The sequence below is a fragment of the Bos taurus genome, chromosome 6 (genome assembly GCF_002263795.3).
Source record: "Bos taurus isolate L1 Dominette 01449 registration number 42190680 breed Hereford chromosome 6, ARS-UCD2.0, whole genome shotgun sequence".
NCBI classification, from domain to species: Eukaryota; Metazoa; Chordata; class Mammalia; order Artiodactyla; family Bovidae; genus Bos; species Bos taurus.
Genome location: NC_037333.1, coordinates 99,601,061 through 99,615,909, shown reverse-complemented (window position 1 = coordinate 99,615,909; position 14,849 = coordinate 99,601,061). Strand labels below are relative to the sequence as shown.

General features: G+C 41.7%; 1 protein-coding gene across 1 annotated transcript in view; it reads left to right on the top strand.

Moving 5' to 3' along the window:
• WDFY3 (WD repeat and FYVE domain containing 3) overlaps nucleotides 1–14,849 on the top strand; it is a 306,558-nt gene that overhangs the window by 196,055 nt on the left and 95,654 nt on the right. The window contains exons 28-29 of the mRNA XM_015471703.3: nucleotides 14,150–14,223; nucleotides 14,307–14,468. Of these exons, the coding sequence (XP_015327189.2) occupies nucleotides 14,150–14,223; nucleotides 14,307–14,468 (236 nt within the window). The remainder of the gene's footprint in view (nucleotides 1–14,149; nucleotides 14,224–14,306; nucleotides 14,469–14,849) is intronic.

Below are 14,849 nucleotides of genomic sequence, written 5' to 3'. Positions count from 1 at the left end.
CATTTCTGAGATATTTCTGATCCTCAAGAGTGGGTGGTCATCAAGTGATGCTCCTGGCATTAGTGGATGGAAGCAGGGATGCTGCTGAACATCTCACAGAGCACAGGATGGTTACCCCTGACAAAGGATTAACCAGCCCTGGATTAACCAGCTCCAGGTGTCCGCGTGCCAAGGCTGAGACAGGCACCCTTCACAGAGGACTTGAACAGGGATTCGAGACTGGCTGGCCAGGGACTGGTCCCCATCGCTGGACCTGACTCCCCATAGTGCAAACGGGTGCCTGTTGGACCTTACAGGGCTGGCTGTCAACCCCACAAGTCACCACGCCCCACGAAGTGCCTGCGGTCTGACTTCTGTCAGGGGTGAGAGAGCTGTTGCCAGCCACCATGCCCGAACTGAGACCTGGAGAACCAGGAGGGTCAGGTGTCAAGAATGCAGGGCAAAGAAGGGCCGTGGGCGCTGCAAGCTGCTTTTGGTGAGTTCCAGCCCTCTCTCCTCCCGGGTTCCCACATGGGGGTGGTGGGCGGGGGCGTGGAGATTTCAGTGGAAGCACCTCCCTCGTTCACCCTCTCACATCCATTTCTTTCTTGCACATGAGAGGAAATAAACTTATCTTTTAAAACCTCCAAAGTGGAGTCTAAGAAGGCCTAGTGAGCAGAGGCCTGGGCATCAGGACCTTAGGCTCCAGCTCGGGCAGGTGTGATCATGGATGTCCATTCTACTCTCTGATCTCCTGTTTTCCAGTCTGTAAAATGGGCAAGTGGACACTGGCTCCCAAGTCCTGTAGTTCGAAAGGTGTGGGTGTTTCCTGATGCAAAGTACAAATCCAGGTCTGGGGCTGGCATATCTTGTGGGTCCCAGGTACCACTCTGGTCTGCCTACCTTGGGTCAGCTAAGTCATTGATTGTGGACCTGGACTTTGGGAAGTCAGGATTGTCTTGTCCTCCAACAAGGACCTATTGTACAGCACATGGAACTATATTCAGCATCTTATAATAAGCTATAATGGGAAAGAATGTGAAAAAGAATATATATATATATACACATACACACACACACACACACACACACACACACATATGTCTTCCCAGGTGGTGCTAGCAGTAAAGAACCCTCCCACCAATGCAGAGACATGAGAGACGTCTATTCTCGGGTCAGGAAGATTCCCTGGAGGAAGGCATGGCAACCCATTCCAGTATTCTTGCCTGGGAAATCTATGGACAGAGGAACCTGGGCTACAGTCCATAGCGTCACAAAGAGTCAGACACGACTGAAGTGACTTAGCTTCCACACATGCATATATATGCGTGTGCACACTAAATCACTATATATATAACTATATAGCTATGTTATATGACTATATACAACTATATATATATATACACATATAACTGAAATACTGCTGTACACTTGAAACTAACTCTTCAATTAAAAAAAAAAAAAATAAAACATGAGGATGATCTACTAAAGGATGAGGCACAGCCCACCTACAACATCCAAACTCCTACTCTGGGGAAATGAAAACCCTCAGAGTTGTTCTGATATAAGGTGCAGTTTCAATACATTGAGCTTTCAACAGTACATGAACCGTGAACTTCCAGATGTTCAAGCTGGATTTAGGAAAAGCAGAGGAACCAGAGATCAAATTGCCAACATCTGTTGAATCATAGAAAAAGGAAAGGCGTTCCAAAAAAACATCTGCTTCTGCTTCACATCTGACTGCACTAAAGCCTTTGACTGTGTGGATCACAACAAGAGGAAAAGTCTTAAAGAGATCGGACTATGAGACCACCTCACCTGGCTCCTTAGAAACCTGTATGTGGGTTAAGAAGCAACAGTGAGAACCAGAACTAGTAACAACAGACTGGTTCAAAATTGGGAAAGGGGTGCAGCAAAGCTATATATTGTCACCCTGCTTATTTTAATTTATATTCAGAGTAACATCATGAGAACGCTGGGCTGAATGAAATACAAGCTGCAATCAAGATTGCAGGGAGAAATATCAGTAACCTCATATACGCAGATGGCAACTGACCCTTATGGCAGAAAGTGGGAGGAACCGAAGAACCTCTGGAGGAAAGTGAAAAGAGGAGGGTGAAAAAGCCGGCTAAAAACTCAAACATTCAAAAAATGAAGATCATGGGATTCAATCCCATCACTTCATGCGTAATGGATGGGGAAACGATGGAAATAGTGGGAGACTTTATTTTTGGGGGCTCCAAAATCACTGCAGATGGTGACTGCAGCCAGGGAACTGAAATTAAAAGGACATGTGCCTCCTTGGAAGAAAAGCTATGGACCAAACCTAGACAGTGTATTAAAAAGCAGAGACATCACTTTGCGACAAACGTCCGTATAATCAAAGCTATGGTTTTTCCGTTAGTCATATACAGATGTAAAAATTGGATCATAAAAAGGCTGAGCACCGAAGAATCAATGATTTTGAGTTGTAGTGCTGGAGAAGACTCTTGAGAGTCCCTTGACATCAAAGGAATCAAACCAGTCATTCCTAAAGGAAATCAATCTGGAATATTCATTGCAAGTCATGATACTGGAACTGAGGCTCTAATACTTTGGCCACATGATACAAAGAGGAGCTCATTGGAAAAGACCCTGATGCAGGGAAAGATTGAGGTGCAAAAGGATCAGGTGGTGGCAGAGAATGAGATGGTTAGATGGCATCACCAACTCAATGGACACGAGTTTGTGCAAACTCTAGGAGAAGGTGGAGGCATGCTGCAGTCCACGGTGTCACAAAGTGCTGGAGTGACTGAATGGCAGTAATGGCACAAATTATTTAATACTCATTTTTCTAAGATTTGTATAGCACTTTACTCATTCATAATAAAACTCTTAATGCAGTTTTATTCAACACACTCACATTGCAAGTGTTATAACTAATTGCAAGACTGCCTGCCTAACCATAGTTGGAAAGTTCTTTTTATATCAACCTGAAAATTCCGTAACAGCATCATTAATTTCATTTGCAAACCAGAGAGTAGTAGTGTCTCTATATTTGTCTGTTGCCCTTTCTAGCATTAGGTGGTTTATCTGTATTACAGAGTTTAGTTACAAATTTCCATCTTGCACATCCGTTTCTAGAATCTTGGCTTGCTCTTATCTTTCGCAGCTCAACAACATTTGTATATTTATAAAGTTGTATGGCCCTGGATAACGAAAATCTTCATTTGAAAAATGATTATTTTCCTAGTGACAGTGTTTGGGGTTGACTCTCACAAATTTGCTTTCCTTTTCTTTACAGCTTCATTATGTTCACAGTACTCCCGGGGGCTCAGGCTCTGCAAACCCACCAGTGGTTAGCACAGTCTATGCCTACATTGGTACTCCGCCTGCCCAGCGCCAAATTGCTTCATTGGTTTGGCGCCTGGGACCTACACACTTTCTAGAAGAAGTATTACCTCCTTCAAATGTTACTACCATTTATGAACTAGGACCAAATTACGTGGGAAGCTTTCAGGCCGTATGTATGCCATGTGAGTAACTTATTCTTTGTTCTTAAAATCATGTAAGACTTACCTCCTGTGATATAAATGTGTGAATAAGTGCATACGTGTAGATAAGATTATACATTACGTTTGTCTAATAAAAGGGCCTTCTCCTCTGCGTTCAGCATGAAACTTGACCCCTCTCTGCTATTCAGAATGCTCTCCTCCACTAATCATCCCGTCCATCCTTGTTTCTTGTCTTCATGTCTTATCACTAGTTTTCCAGTTTCTTTTCTTGGCTCCAAGATGTGGGTGTGTACTTTTAACAGTCTAACCCCAACCTTCTTCTCTCTGTCATTTCTCCTATTACACTAAGCCGTTTAAAATGTATGTCCTTTGGGAAAAGGAAAGAAGGAAGAGTCTGACAAACACACACATAACATTGTTTAGCTTGGACCAGTTAGCATCAGTTTGCCTCGTCTCTTTATTCCTGCAGTCCACTCCTGTTATCCTTTATTCCAAAAGGAATTTAGAATCAGAGCGCTGATGTTAAGCTCAGTTCTTTGGTAGTGCTCTTTCCAGATGCTACCTTCCCTTCCCTCATTCTCATTCTGCCAAAGTTTTAAGTAGATTTGGGACAAGTATACGATGAATGATAATAGTACTATGACTATGTAATTTTGCTTTCACTTAGTTTCTTGATTCAGATAATATCTAATAATACCTAACACTGACTAAGCACTTAATATGTGCTGAATAAATTGATACCCAAGAAGGACATAGCTGTTCTGGGCCCCTCACAAGTATCCATTCATCTCCTCAAAACACCAGGACTCAGGAACTATTGTTATCATCCGCGTTGTATAGATGAGGGAAATGAGGTGCAGAGATGTATAGGTCATGCAGCTTTTAAGTGAGAAAGCAGAGGTTCACACTAAGTCACCTTCTTCAGAACTACTCTGCTGTGTCTACTAGAGGAATAAAGAGAGGCGTATATGAGAGCTCTCACTGGGGAGGAGACCTAATGCTACAGAGCTCACATGTTCCACTCATTCACTTGTTCCTTGGAACCAAGAGAAAGTGTTTTGTAATTCCGTTGGTCATACTTAGAACTCTTCTTCCTTTACGTTGTGCTGCATATTAAGTATATTTTAAGAGTAAAACTTGGGATGCAAAGCTTTATGTTATTTAGTCGCTAAGTCATGTGCAACTCTTGAGACCCCATGGACTGTAGCCTGCCAGGCTCCTCTGTCCATGGGATTCCCCAGGCCAGAATACTGGAGTGGGTTGCCATTTCTTTCTCCAGGCAAAGCTTTGTGACTGGGTGATTTTTCCTTATTTTCTAATTAAAGAAATAAATGAAGAGCTGGAAATTACGTAAAACAGTTTCTAAATTTTAGCTCCTTGTTCCACTTTAAAAGATTTTCAAGGCTACCCATTTAAAAATAATGATAAGAATTAAAAAATTGTCTTAGGATCAAGAGAAAAGCTGATAATTTTGAAAAGGATTATTCTTCTTTTGAAGGTAAAGATGCAAAATCTGAAGGTGTGGTCCCATCTCCTGTGTCATTAGTACCAGAGGAAAAGGTGTCATTCGGCCTCTATGCACTGTCCGTGTCCGCCTTGACAGTGGCGAGAATCCGGAAGGTGTACAACAAGCTGGACAGCAAAGCCATCGCTAAGCAGGTAAGCAGAATGATTTCCCAATGGGTCACGGCTGATGCTCCCTGCAAAGGTGCTCCAGAGCTTTCTCTGGCACCACCACCCCCCGCCAAGCAGGAGTGGTTGCTAAAAGCATCATTTGTCATGTATTACTTTGGTTTATTTTGCTTTGGATTTAAGCCACAACATTTTTAGCCATTTAGTGTAATCTGGAAGAGTGAGAATTTCCTTCCAAGTGCCCAGTCTATATTCTTATATTTTCATTGGCAATTAAGAAATTGAACCTTAGGAAACTAAAGAACAGAACTGCTATTTTAATTTTTTTTTTTGGATAACTTACTAAACACCGGGCACCATTTTGTTCAGGACACAGCAGTAGATGAAGAGTAAATCCCTGCCTTTATTAACGTTCTTACATTCTAATGGAAGAGACAGACAGTAATAACGAAAGAAATAACCTGATCATAGAGTCTGTTGGAAGACGAAGAGTGCTAGGTAGAAAAACCAAGCCGGAAAGGGGAGAGAGAGGCTGATAGTTTCAGTGGGAGGGTTGGAGGAGGCCTCCCTGAGAAGGCGAAATTGGAGCAGTCTTGAGAGAGAGAAGGCGGCAAAGAATGATGTATGTATGGGGGGAGGGGAGTGGAGTGTGCATTCCAGGGATACTAGTGCTGAGGCCCTGAGGGGACAGTACAGGCCTGCCAGAGAGGCAGGTGTGGCCAGAACGACGGGAGAGAAGGCCTGGGTAGTAGGCCAGGAGAAAGTGGGGTCCCTTGTTCTGATCCGAAGAAAACTATAGGAAGAGTAGTTTGGGGGCCGGTGAGAGAGATGTTGAGAATTATGTTTTGGAAAACTTTGGTGTCTCCAAGAGGCTTCTCAAAGCCTCGTGAAAATAGGAGTCGGTTCAAGGGAGAGGTTTGAATGCTAGGGTTGTTCCTGCTGCTGCTGCTAAATCGCTTCAGTCGTGTCCGACTCTGTGTGACGGACGGCATAGACGGCAGCCACCAGGCTCCCCCATCCCTGGGATACTCCAGGCAAGAACACTGGAGTGGGTTGCCATTTCCTTCTCCAATGCATGAAAGTGAAAAGTGAAAGTGAAGTCGCTCAGTTGTGTCCGACTCTTCTCGACCCCATGGACTGCAGCCTACCGAGCTCCTCCGCCCATGGGATTTTCCAGGCAAGAGTACTGGAGTGGGGTGCCATTGCCTTCTCCGAGGGTTGTTCCTAGGTGGTGTTAAAGCCACGAGGCTAGGTGCAGTCACCAAAGAGGAGATGCAGGTAGAGAAGAGGAAAGGTTTACAGACAGAGATCTGGCACATTCCAGTGTCACGGCCCTGGGGGGATGATGAAGAGCCAGCAGGGAAGACTAAGGAGCCAGCCCGAAAGGAGAAATCGAGGAGAGTCTGGTGTTGAAGGCAGAGATTTGCTGTGGCGGACGTGTCAGAGCAGTCAAGAAGGGTGAAGGCTGAGGACTGACCGTCAGGTTTAGGAAGGTGGAGTCGTCAGTGAGCTTGTCAAGACATTTTGGCTGTTGAGGGGAGGCAAAGCCAAGGGGAAGGAAATCAAGAGGCTGGAAGGAAAGGATTTGGGAATAGTAAGTATTGACAAGCTCTTAAGCCAGAGGCTTGCCTGTGAATAGATATATCTCTCTGCTGAGAAACATAAACCACATAAATTTAGTTCTACAGATAACAACAGAGTTACGTCTATGAATTACATTTTTTTTTTGCTTTAAAAGCAAATTGTGTATGTCTGTGCAAAATACATTTCTTTTGTGTGGGCATGTTTTATCCATAAACTTTTGAGCAATTTATGTGACATTTATTTGCATACAGTGTGAAACAATTTTTTTTTTGCTTTCATGTCGAACTTGTAAACTTTCCCCTTGCCCCTGTTAGGGTGGACGCGGACAGTGCCTTATATTCATTCTATGATCAGAAATACTGGGAGGCAGTGAGTGTTGAGAACCTTTACACCACAACCGAGTTTCATTCAGAAGGAATCCAGAGCTGTTCCCCAAGACCCCCTCACCACCTTTCTCTCAGTGGATTGTATTAATATTTCACTTGCTTCCTCCGAGTTTCCACACCTTTGCAAGTATTTGCACGTTTTTAAAAAATGAACGCTCATGTTTTTTAACATTCTGAGAAGTCGAGAGAGCAAAGTTATGTTCCCCATTCGTGTTCTTTTTTCTTTTCCAGTCAGAATGTTGAGACCGTTCCTCTCTCATGACATTTTTTCCTTTCCTGTTTGTTCTTCAGTTAGGCATTTCCTCCCATGAGAACGCCACTCCTGTGAAGCTGATCCACAACTCCGCAGGACACCTCAATGGGCCCGCACGGACAATCGGGGCCAGTCTGATTGGATACTTGGGTGAGTCACATTGCCTTTTCCTTTCAGGCTTCTTTCTGGTGCTGGTTTAGTCACTGAGTCATGAAAACTCTTTGTGACCCCATGCTCTGTAGCCCACCAGACTCCTCTGTCCATGGGGTTTCCAAGGCAAGAATATTGAAGTGGGTTGCCATTTCCTTCTCCAAGGGATCTTCCAAACCCAGGGGCTGAACCCAGGTTTCCTGCATTGCAGGCAGGTTCTTTACTGCCTGCGCCACTAGGGAAGCCCAGTATATAGTGTGGATTCCTTTTAAAATTAACAAGAAGTGTTATGCTAGTCAGTGTCCCACATGTTTATCAGTCCTTGGCAATTAATGTTCCATCAGCGTCCACGTCTCTGAACTTTTTCTTTTTTGACCATACTGTACTGCTAAAAGTTTCCTTTATGGTAAGGCCCATGGTAGTTTTTCTTTGTTCAGCTCAGGAGATATTTCCTGAGCTCAGCTCTACATTCTTTGCAAAAATATGGCAGCACTGTTGTTGTTGTTCAGCTGCTCAGTCATGTCCAACTCTTTGCGACCCCGTGGACCACAGCATGCCAGGCTTGCCTGTCCATCACGAACTCCCAGAACCTGCTCAGTGATGCCATCCAACCATCTCACACTCCGTCGTCCCCTTCTCCTCCTGCCTTCAGTCTTTCCCAGCATCAGGGTCTTTTCCAATGAGTCAGCTCTTCACATCAGGTGGCCAAAGTACTGGAGCTTCAGCTTTAGCATCAGTCCTTCCAATGAATATTCAGGGTTGATTTCCTTTAGGATTGACTTGTTTGATCTGCTTGTAGTCCAAGGGACTCTCAAGATTCTTCTCCAACACCACAGTTCAGAAGCATCATTTCTTTGGTGTTCAGCCTTCTTTATGGTCCAACTCTTACATCCATACATGACTGCTGGAAAAACCATAGCTTTGACTATACGGACCTTTGTTGTCAATGTGATTTCTCTACTTTTTAATACCCTGCCTAGGTTTGTCATGGCTTTTCTTCCAAGAAGCAAACGACTTTTAAATTCATGTCTGCAGTCACCATCCACAGTGATTTTTGGAGCCCAAGAGAATAAAATCTGTCACTGTTTCCATTTTTTCCCCATCTATTTCCCACAAAGTGATGAGACCGTTTGCCATGATCTTAGTGTTTTGAATGTTGAGTTTTAAGCCAGCTTTTTCACTCTCCTCTTTCACCTTCATCAAGAGGCTCTTTAGTTCCTCTACGCTTTCTGCCATTAGGGTAGTGTGTCATGTACATTTTTGAGGCTATTGATATTTCTCCCTGCAATCTTGATTCCAGCTTGAGCTTCAGCCAGCCCGGCACGTCAAATGATGTGCTCTGCATATTAAGTTGAATAAGCAGAGTGACAGTATACAGCCTTGATCTACTCCTTTCCCAATATCGAACCAGCCTGTTGTTCCATGTCCAGTTCTAACTATTGCTTCTTGATCTGTGGTATAGTAGAAAAAGCAGTGAGTGAAGAGCTCAAAGATTTAGGTTCTAATACTTCATCTGTCACTGTGGATTTATGCCAGACATTGGAGCTCTGTGGATGTCAATTTTTCTTATCTATAAACTGGTAATACTGGCCCTAATTGCCTTAGATGGTAGTTTTTAAAATCCAACTCCATGCTATATAAAAGCATTGTGAATGCTACAAGACACACAAAAATATAAAATGCATATTGGCTTTGTTTTTTTAAGAAACTCAATTTTGATCAGTAGGCAGATGACATTCAAACAATGCCTTTAAAAAAAAAGGTTAAGAATGTAGATAATTGTTACAAAGTTAGTTCCAATACTGTGTTTACCATGCTTTTCAAGGTCACCGATGTACTGTTACTCATATTACATAACTGAGAGAAGCTTTGAGCAATAATGTGGAATGTGGTTTTTTGACTTTTTTATGGGCTTCCCAAGCCTATCAGTGTAGGAGCCACAGGAAATGCGGGTTCGATCCCTGGGTCAGGAAGATCCCCTGGAGAGGAAATGGCAACTCACTCCAGTGTTCTTGCCTGGGAAATCCCATGGACAGAGCAGCCTTGCGGGCTATAGTCCATAGGGTCGCAAAAGAGTTGGATGCAACTTAGTGACTAAAAACAAATGATGCATAATTAATGAATAGTTCTTAAGATGATTTATTCAGTTCTTGTTTACAATGGGGAATTTATTTTAACTACTTTCCACTGTCTTTTAATCAGGAGTAAGAACATTTGTTCCTAAGCCTGTTGCCACTACTTTGCAGTACGTTGGTGGGGCCGCAGCCATCCTGGGCCTGGTAGCCATGGCTTCTGATGTGGAAGGGCTGTATGCAGCGGTCAAGGCCCTAGTTTGTGTGGTCAAGAGTAACCCACTAGCCAGCAAAGAAATGGAAAGAATCCGGGGCTACCAGGTTTGTAACAATAAAGCTTGGTCTTCACTTTACTTTGCATTAAAAATCTTATAATTTTCATTGTTAATTCATATTTTTTCAAACTCTGGAAGAATTATATTGTCCAAGTAAACTTTAAAAGTTGGTAGTTCTTATTAATATAAAACACGTTTCAAATAAGAATGTGGGTTGTTAGTTCAGTTATTTTTCTCTATGACAATAGGAATTAAATAGGGTCAGGACTTCGCTGGTGATCCACTGGTTAAGACTTCGAGCTTCCCATGCATGGGGAACAGATTCCTGCCATGCTCCACAGCATGGGCGAAAAAAAAAGAAATAGGATCGTATTATCACTTGCTCTAGAGATGGCTAAATCAGTCATAATTCCAGGTTCTCCTGGTTTTCCTTGTCTTTCTCCTTCACACCATGTCATCTTTTACTCCCTCTCCTCCCTTATTAGTTAGCTAGGGGATATGAGAGCCACTGTATGTTAAGTTTGTCATTGCTAGTCCTGAAAACACATGTGAGACTAAAAATATGCCCTGTTCACGTATTTACAGTCTCTGCTAGGGATTTAGGCGGAAAGTTGCTTGTAACAAGAGAAATAAGTATTTGGGTCAAGATTAAATTCCTCTAGGGAAGATGAAGTATAAATGCCTTCTCTAACTTTAGCAGTTAGTTCATTGGTAGTAGATAATGTTTACTATAATGTTTTCAGTAGATTTAACTGTACTATTTTGATGTTTTGTTTTGGAAAACTCTTAAAATAACAGTTGCAGCATTGTCTATCATGAAAAAATAGAAATAATCTCAATGTTCCAATAATATGAGAATGACTAATAATACTATAACCATTCCATATATCATTCAGTCTTTTAAAATTGTAATTATGGAGACAGTGTTGCAAAAGAAAACAATCCTTTTGACAAAATATTATGTAGAGAACAGGAATAGAAAATTATATACATGTGATGGCAACAGCAACTCAAGGTATTTATGTACAAGTAGATTTTATGTAAAAGTGAATAGTTTAATAAGAGAAGAATGGGATTACCCTGATTTTCAGATTTCCTATAATGCTATGTTATCATGATGAAAGATTAGAAATCAGTGTAGAAGTCTTAGGAACTGCTCTCCTTAGGGCTCTCATGTGTGTGTATGATGATTGACCAGCAAGCATTGGTATTTTCTTTCAGTTGCTGGCAATGCTGTTTAAGAAGAAACGCTCCCTTCTTAACAGCCACATTCTCCATCTCACTTTTTCCTTGGTGGGAACTGTTGACAGTGGACATGAGACTTCCATTATTCCAAATTCAACAGCTTTCCAGGATCTACTTTGTGATTTTGAAGTATGTATATAAACACTAACCGGTAATACATAATCAATGAACCGATTCCTTTTTTGGTGTATTTATGAGTTAACTATGAAAGCGTTTTCTAAGACATGTTTTTGTTCTATAATTTTATGATTCTCACGTTAATGTCATTAGTAAAACATGCAAAATAGAGTAGTGATCATGCGTTTTACCAGCGATAATCCATGGTATCAATAGTATAACAGTGAAATGGTGTAATGCATATACCTAACTATAGTCAATTTGCTGTTGCCATTGGCATGACATGAAGCAAACATAGTATTTTCAGCAAAAAAAATTTTGGTTACTAGTAGCTGTATAGTGAAATATTCATTTCAGCAAAATTACAAGATTTTTATTTCTACTGACTTACTACCATAATAGCTTCCACTTTGTCCTCTCAAGGCACCACTTAATCACACATATTCTTTCTGTCTTTAATTTCTTGTTCACAGCACTTTGCGCTCGCATCACTATATAAAATCTCCTCCCACAAGACTGGAGGCTTTACAAGGGCAGAGATCGTGTCTGTCTGCATCTTTGTATCCCTACAACCCAGAATAGTGTCTAGTACTCAAGACTTTGCTGTGATGTCTGGCCCTAAATCATCTTCTTTGTAACTTTCGTAAGCTCCATCTTGTCAGTTATTTTAAAGACTGTGTGCCGTAAACATTGTACTGAAACTTTATTTGAAAGCTTATTAGCAGCACTTCTCTAAATAAAAATTCATGGCTCTCCTCTGTTCTTGCTACCCCAGCCTCCACAGCATATAATGCTGCGTTTCCATGTTTCCATTTTCTCGCATGTCCTCCTCTTGCCAGCTTTTAGGCATCACTCACCTGCCTCTTTATCTTATTCACTACTTTCCCCATCATTTTCTGGTGATGGAATTTTCATTTTGTTGTTGTTTAGTCACTAGGTCATGTGTGACTCTTTTGTAACCCCCTAGACTGTAGTCCACCAGGCTCCTCTGTCCATGGGAGTTTTGAGGCAAGAATACTGGAGTGAGTTGCCATTTCTTTCTTCCTGATGCAAGGATGGAACCCGTGTCTCCTACGTTGTATGAAGTTTTCATTACTTTACAGAAAAGTGTCCGCCTTCACTTCTTTATCCTTTCCCTCTGTGTTGTTCTTTTTCCTTTAGATTCTCACCCAGCCCCACAGGCTCATGTCTACGGAGACTTGAAAACCTAAATCTTTAGCTTGATATCTGAATCCAGACATATTTCTAACTTCTTCCTAAATGTTTCCATTTCTGTGTCCCAGCAACACCTACAATGAACGTAACATCCTTTCCCCAAGTCAGTTCTTCCTTTGAACTTCCGTTTCTATTAGTAGCACCACCAATTCTCCCAGTCAGTGAGACTTGAAATTGAAAAATCAACTTCCTCCTCCTTCAGTGTTTATAAACAGCACGAATTAAGGCAGATTGTGCTTCCGCATTTCATGTATCCTGTGTTTTCTGTTTCTCCTGCTACATCCTAATCCAAGCCCTAGTCAGTTCTCCTCTTACTCAAATAGCGATCACTTCTTTTCCCCTTTCTTCAGTCTGTTTTATGTGTTGTTTTTACCTCATTCTTTCCAAGATATAATCATGTAACTTACTAAAAATTTTCAGTGCTCTGTTCTACACAATTAAGTGCACATTTCTCAGCCTGATATTCCAAATTCTAATACACAAACCTCTCATTCTATTAGAAAATAATGTTTGAGCCCAGCACTGTATTAGGTGCTAAGAATGTGAAAATTTCAGAAGAGTCCATGCCTCAAGGCGTTTAGTGCATTAGATGAGAAAAGCAAATAGACAGTAAAAAATGTGTGAAAGCATGGAGATAAAGGTATGCAGAGGGTTTCCTTTGTGGCTCAGTGGTAAAGAACCCACCTGCCAGTGTAGGAGACATGGGTTCAAGCCTCGGTTCGGGAAGATCCCCCATGTTACAGGGCAACTAAGCCTGTGCACCTCAGCTACGGACCCTATGCTCTAGGACCCATATGCCACAACGGCTGAAGCCCATGCAGCCTGTGTTCTGCAACAAGAGAAGCCATCACAGTGAGAAGTCTGCACACCCCTGCAAAGGGAAGCCCGTGCTCACCGCAACTAGAAAGCCTGTGCAGCAACAACCCAGTGCAACTAAAATAATTAAAAAAAAAAAAAAAAAACGAGGTCACGATAATTCTACCATCTCTGTCATTTCTGGGCCTATTTGTAATGATTTTTTTTTTCTCTTATGACTCATATTTTCCCTTTTATTTGCATACTTGGTAACTGTTGATCAGATGCTAAGTTTTGTTGATTGGTAAATTTTACTTTATTTTCTTAACGAGGCTTTGCTCTGGCATTGCAGTTTTGAAACATCTTTTAAGCTTTGTTTGGATGGACTTTGATTCATCCTTAGTGGTTATTTAGCCCTCCTACTAAGATACTACACTTCTGAGACCTCTTCCCAACCTTCCCATGTATTTTGAAGTCTCTACACAGGTTGGTGGGAGCACAGACTAGTCCCAGCCCTTTGTGAGTTTTAGGAATTGTTTGTGGTGCTACCTTGCATTGGTTATTCCCGGTTTTGGACCTACACAGGATTCCTGCCATTCAGTTTTTGTATCCAGTAATCATTCTATTCAGTATGTTATATTCAGTGTTCACTAATAGTATTCAGTCATTGAGCCCAGAGAGATTTTCTGTAGATCTTGCCTTCCTAGTTGTTTACTCTAGGAGAGTAATTTTCACAGCAATTATCTCTTTATGAACAGAATCAGAAGTCCCATATAACAGCAGTTTTATAGTGTGACAGCAAATAAAAACTAAGAAAGTGGCTATATTCAATTAATTTATCTAATTTGTCTAAGTGAAATAAGTTATATGTACTGCATTTGTGTTTATTGGGTTGCAATTTGGGGTATTTTTTTAACCCTAAATATACCACTGTTCTTCATTTTTATTTTAGGTCTGGCTCCATGCTCCATATGAACTTCATCTCTCCCTATTTGAACACTTTATTGAATTGCTCACAGAGTCCAGGTATTGGTTGATGTCTAAATTATTAGTTGTTCAGTTACAAAAGTGATGCCAGTACAGTGTATAAAATCTTCTTTCTCTTACAGTGAAGCTTCAAAGAATGCCAAGTTGATGAGGGAATTCCAGCTAATCCCAAAGCTGCTACTGACTCTTCGAGATATGTCTCTATCCCAGCCTACCATTGCTGCTATTAGTAACGTGCTGAGCTTCTTACTGCAGGGTTTTCCCAACAGCAATGATCTACTCAGGTAGTGAAAACTTCTGTGTTCATCGGTCTGTTCACTGAAAGTACCAATGAGATTAAGATGATTGAAGTGAATGTAATTGCTTCCTATCCCTGGATAATACCTGCAAAGTTAATACTATTCAGGATACTTGTGCATCATGAGAAATAGGCATGTATCTTGTAAACCATTTGTTGCCACTAGTGACTAATAGAATTTTGGGAGAATGGGTATTAGAATTAGTTCAGTGAGATGGATTGTCCTGGACATCAAAGTGTTCAGTGTAGGAATTCTTGGTCCCCAGCCCTCTTCCAAGACCAGGCTTTGCTGCTTCTCCAGGGTATGTGCAGGAACACATATGCACATGCATGCACACCCGCAGTGGACATGCCATGTCTTTTGTAT